The 6,110-nt window shown below is 32.5% G+C and overlaps 1 protein-coding gene across 1 annotated transcript; it reads right to left on the bottom strand.

Moving 5' to 3' along the window:
- Nucleotides 1–1,136: 1,136 nt before the first annotated feature.
- LOC137835151 (uncharacterized) lies at nt 1,137–4,700 on the bottom strand. The gene is made up of 6 exons (XM_068643518.1): nt 4,324–4,700; nt 3,457–4,164; nt 3,112–3,222; nt 2,115–2,275; nt 1,868–2,036; nt 1,137–1,763 (listed from the first exon to the last, which is right to left on the bottom strand). Exons 2-6 carry the CDS (start codon nt 4,072–4,074, stop codon nt 1,584–1,586), a joined length of 1,239 nt encoding a protein of 412 aa, XP_068499619.1. The 5' UTR covers nt 4,075–4,164; nt 4,324–4,700; the 3' UTR covers nt 1,137–1,583.
- Between the last annotated feature and the right edge of the window lie 1,410 nt (nt 4,701–6,110).

Below are 6,110 nucleotides of genomic sequence, written 5' to 3'. Positions count from 1 at the left end.
CATTCAAAAAAAATAATTTTCTTTTATATGCATGAGAAGAATACTGATTCATTTTATAGTTTTTTTTTATCTTCCAATATGAAAATTCAATCTCTTAATTAAAAAAATTACAACAAAAATCCAAAATTATATTAATCCCTCACGTGATATCACCAAGATTACAAAATTTGCTTATTTTATTAGACGATAAAAAAAATGATCCATATAATGTGTCGATTGGAGGTGAAAAGGTGGGTTATAAAATCCATAAAAAAATATCCTCGTACTTGTGCTAGAACGGAAGTGGTTGCTGTGACCCTTTTAATTTTGTTGGGAAGTATTTGTTGTGTGGGAGAGGAAGCGTTGTTTGATAAAGTTTTTTTTAATCAGCATTGTTTGATAAAGTTGTTCACATCTTTCATCCAACTCGACCAATAAAAAGATGTAGATGCATTGGAAGAACTGGAAAAGGTTTCTTTCACTAGTTTTTTTTTTCTCACTTTTATTTTGCAAACCCATCTAATAATAAAATATTATATTTTTTAATAAAAATTAATATAAACAAAATTTTAAAATAAAATAATAATAAATTTGATTGTTAATGTGACCTAAAAATGTTAATATATTAAGAACACTTAATATTTGATCATTAAGAAGGATTGTAAAATATAAACCATGAGATGGTCAACTTTTTTGCCTGAACTTTCTTCCAATATAAAAGTTGTTTACATATTCATTGATCCAATATTTCAGATACTTTTAAGTGAAATGTTTTACAAAAACACTTTCCTTAATTCTGGCTCTAAATTTCATTCAAAACATGGGAGTTCATTTCATTATTCAATTAGATAGATAATAATCCTATAAACATCCCTTCCTCCTAAGTCAATATCTATTAATTAGATCATTAATGTACAGCCATTATTTTACTCAATAAAATACCTACGAATATGAAAACTCGGTTTAAGATGATTTTAAAATAACTAATTAACTAGTTTTTGAGTATGATATTTAAAAGGTTGTTGTTGGAATAAATTTTAGTTACCTCCACCAGAGTTCTGAAACAGGTCCTAAAATATTTATTTACAAGAATTAATAATGTGAATACTTTTTTCTTTTTTAAATCTTTGTAAAGATACATCACACAAGATCTAACGTACATGAATTCGTTTTTCACAATTTTGTTATCACAATGCACATCAAATCTCTCCACAACCCACATGCACAAAGTTTGTTACCACTCCAATTCCTGACTCATCCAACCAGGGCACTGTAATAAGCAAGAAAGGAATCACTAAAAAAAAGAAAAACAAACAAACAAATGCATAGCCTCAATTCTCAAAGGCATGCTACTAGAGTTTGGCTTCATCAAAGCACTTAGGTATTGCTACTCAAAACAAACAAATCAACATCTCTTTTTTTTTTTTTTTTTCTTTTTCCACTCTTACTTCTCACATGGCCAAAATTTCTAGTCCTTTTCATACTCATCCCTACATGTGCATATTTAGGAATATCTACCACTAGTAACACTAAACTAGAAGAATAAAGACAAAAGATGAGAATGCAAGTTTTATAGTGAGGAAAAACTAGCCTAGAAGTTCTATTCATAGTTTCAAATTAAGATCAACATTTTCTCCCACTTCATGACCATTCTGAATCCTGGCTGCTGTATGTCCAATTTGCTCCTCCTTTGGTTCTGGATGGAAGAAGCCATACAGTGGTTGCTTTTGTTGATTGAACAGCCTGTACACTGGTGGGGCAGGGATTTGTTCTTCTACATTTCCCTTTACAAAATGAAATATAAGAATGAATCATGAATATACAAAAATGGGGGGAAATGGCTAATGAGTTTGCCCAAACTGGACAGAAACTCAAAATCAGAACATACCTGGTTTTGAAATGCTAAGAGAGTTGAAGATGGCATGGACTTTGAAGGTGGATAAGAAGTAGGAGATGGAGGAGCCAATGTGAGAAAATCTCCATTGAAATTCTCATTCTCTTCACTTCTTTTCTTTGTGTTTGGCTTAGAGTTGGATGCTGAAGTGAATGTGACTTCTCTGCAGATGGTGCAGAAACACATGGTATGAGCAGACAAGAACTACAACATAAGGGTCAAAAGGTTAAACTGAAACTACCTGGAAGTTGAATTGCCAGCCTCAAAGTTAAATTCGCTTCCATTACCGCAGGAAGTTTTTACATTTGTTCTTGTTTCAGCAAAGGGGGGCAAATTATAATTGAAAGAAGGGGCATTGGGAACATTCAAGGAGAAAGGGTATGACCTTTTTGTTCCAACTGTCTGCATAAGTTTCAAACACTTATATCAAATCTCATAAACTAAAAATATTCTAAGGAAAATCTCTTCCATCAAAACGTACCAGTTTATACAAAACAAGTTGAGAAATTCAGGCACATAGAAGAGGAAATTATTACTAGCAGTATAAAGGGTAATTCATACACTTTTCCCTTCCATCTCCTTTCCCACCTCATTTTTCTATCTCTTCCCTTCTAATTATATTGCATTACATCTTCTATTTTTCCAATTTCTTTCTTTCACTCTCTTCCGTAGACCAATCCACTACATTCAACAATTTTCTATTGTAAAACACATTCTTCATATTTAATAACTGAATTATGATTATAGTGCTATGAACCAACCTCCACCTTGCTAAGGGTCCAATGAATCTTCCTGAAGCCATGTACAATGACCAAATAAAGGCTCAATTTACTTGGACATTCTGGGAGCTGAGTTATAACCCTAATGATTTTTTCTCTAACACACTCCTACATGAGTCCACAACCACAACAACTCTGTCAGCAATGACACCTTTCTCGCAAGAATTTCAGAAGCATTAAGGTGTTAGAAGCTGCAAGTTGATGATATCTGCAGATCCAGCCTCGCCTGATCCATTTCATTAGATGTCTATAAATTGCATAACCCACCTGCATTCATGTGTCCTTGCAAGGGACCATCACCATTGGATCATCCATGTGCAGCCACCACAGAAGATACCACATTCAATGACTGACTTCGACAAAGCTTTTCCAGCATCTCATCGATAACATATATATATATAGTAGATACCAAACTGAAATATTCACATAAATTACTTTAAGAGCACAAATTGCACATACCTTATCTGTTGGTCTCATAGGCACACTACTGTCGTTAACGTTTTGGTTTGAAGGGGGCTCTATTGTGAAATGAGGCATAGATGTTGATGAAGTTCCTGATGAGACATTCACCTACATGTGTATATCAATCCTTTTTCATTACAAGGGCAGAGAATGTGATGAATAGATGACAAAATGAAAAGCACATCATGTAAATTAAAAAAGAAAGACACTCACCTATACATGTTCACTAAACCAACCAATCCTTTTATTCAATTGGAAGAGAATGTGACGAATATATGGAAAATAAAACTCCCATCATACAAATTAAAAAGAGAGAGATCAAACTAAAACAAATTGTCTTACCACTGATGAAGAAGATTGATGTTGATATTGTGGTGTTCTCTGTGCCAAATTGGGCATAGGCCAAACGGAGTTGGATTCAAAAGGCAAACTTAGTAGAATTGGCAATCCTGAGTCATCCACTCCAAATTTGTTCTTCTCAGAATCAAATTGATAGGAACTCCACCACTTGGGAACATTCTCGTGTCCAGGAACAACAGGCCAACCAGTCCCAAAGCCACCACTGTTTGCCAATGGAACATTGCTAGGCACTTTATCATCAATGGGTTGTGGTTGTTGTTGCTGCTGCTGCTGTTGTTGCAATGACAAACGGGACCTAAATTCAGATGGTTGCTCACAAGTTAAAAGAGTTGTAGAATGGGATTGGTTGGAGTCATGAAAATTCTTAAGTGGGAGAGGCAGATAGGATGGTTTGGTTGATGATAATGCAGTTGAAGATGGTGAAAGTGGAGGTGCATCTCTCTTTTGCTGTTCTTCTAGTCTTATCTTTTCAAGCTGTGCCACACCAAGTCCCCTTTGAGGCACCTTTTTCTGCTTTGACTTCTTAGAAGATCTTCCAAGGCCCCCCATGCCTATACCTTCTCTCTGATCTTCCTGAGGCATTGCTGTATCATCTTCCATTTAATCCAAATATATCTAATCCAAAGTATATGAGCACAAGCAGTATCTCCCAATTATGGCTTCAATCTTGCAATACCACTGTCTCCAAGACTAAATTTTTAAGCAAAACCAGGATACCCATATCAAGATTCAAGATTCAAGATTCAAGATTCAAGATTCAAGAGAGACAGAGAGAGTAAAATGTTTGATAATTGGTATCTAAACCCCATCACTATGATCTGAAAGGCAAATCTACAAGTAGAAGATTACCTAAAAATTTGTGGAACAAACCCAAAAGGCAAGGCAAATATTCAGCAAAGACCGAAGATGATGAGAGAGAAGGAATCTTAAAGATCACGGATTTTTCTGAGTTGAAGTTGCTGGTTTGAGATTTATAGGAAGTAACTGAACCCGAAAAGAAAAAGGCTATATTTTTTGAAAATTGAAAGCATGGGAATCTAGAGTAACCATGAATCATAATATTGAATCACACATTTATCTGCCAAATCCTCGCTCTTCTAGTCTACCCTCCTTATTTTGTTCCTAGACCGACTCTCACGATCAATTTTCGAGTCTCTCTGTCTCAACAAAACACAAACTTGTACTCTAGTCATAGATCATGTTTCTCTCTCCAAATTATGTTTTTCAGTTCTAAAAGTAGTTAAGAGACAAGTTTTGTAGAAACTTTTTCTTTCTTCCATTTCATTTCAATTTCAAGTACTGCACCTCTCACCCTTCCTTACCCTACTTTTCTTTTCTTCATTTTTATTTTTCATCAAAAATTAATTCCTATCATCACTTCTCACATGATTAATCTATATCCATTTTCTTTTATTAATTATTATAGTTTTCTTTTCTTACTCATGTCATATTCACTTAATAACTTTAAGAGAATCTCCTATATAATAAATAATAAATATATTTTAACATTTTCTTCATATGCATTTATTTTTTCATTTAGTAGAAGATTAGTAAGAGAATTTTTAAGAACATACTTTTAATGTAGATTGCATGTATCTTCATTAATAAAGGGACAAATTCATTTAAGCTGTATATCATAAACAATAACATTGTGCATTGGAAACAACATAATTGTACATTTAAATTTTAAATTAAATGGGAACAATATTTGACGAGTTGGTTTAAATATTAATCATTTTTTAAGAAGTTGTAACATTATATTTTTTTAAATGAAAAAAAAAGTTAACTATTTTTTCTTTCTCCATTCTTTTACTTATTCATTTTTTATGATAAATATTTATTATGTTTTATATTTTAAACACATTAAATAAATTTATTTTAATTTAATATGTACTCCACTTTAATAAGCAAACAGCCATAAATAACCATTTCTCAACTCTTATTACTCTCTCTCTCTCTCACTCTCACCCTCACTCATACACATATATATTAAATAAGTATGAAACAAGTAGTTGTAAAGAGAAAAGAATGTGGATTTTGGATGAAACTTTCAAATGAGGAAGCATGCTATAGAGAAAAAAGAGAGAAGATTTTAAACAAATATTCAGTCTTTGTGTAATTACTTGTAAAATAAAGAAAAAAATATTAAATTTGATTTCAAACTAATTGGAACTTTTAATAGCATGTTCTCCATCTTCTTTGGAACACAAGAGGTCTATAGTAAGATAGTTTATTTTCATACATATCTCCTTAAAGAAGATTGGGTTGGATCTTTGGAAGCAAAAGTTTTAGGAAGAAAAAAAAATGGGAATAATATATATATATATATATATATATATATATATATATATATATATATATGCCACTTGCATTTTCATTGAGGGATTACATCAACATGATTCTTAATTTGGTGAAACACACGTAAGGCATGTGCATGCATGTTGAGTCTCGTAATGCTTTCGATCCACCAAATCATAGAGAACAAAATTATCATAACCATTTCTTTTGTTTCACACCAAATCACATGCAATTTTATAACAAAATTTTGCTCCAAGTTTTCTTTTGCGTTTGAGTCACTAATTTATGAAGAATAAGGCATGGGAAAAACAAAATCTTGGCTTCATATAAACGTGGTT

This window comes from Phaseolus vulgaris, chromosome 5 (genome assembly GCF_000499845.2).
Source record: "Phaseolus vulgaris cultivar G19833 chromosome 5, P. vulgaris v2.0, whole genome shotgun sequence".
NCBI classification, from domain to species: Eukaryota; Viridiplantae; Streptophyta; class Magnoliopsida; order Fabales; family Fabaceae; genus Phaseolus; species Phaseolus vulgaris.
Note: the sequence above shows the minus strand (reverse complement) of the source record. Positions and strands in the feature narration are given on the sequence as shown.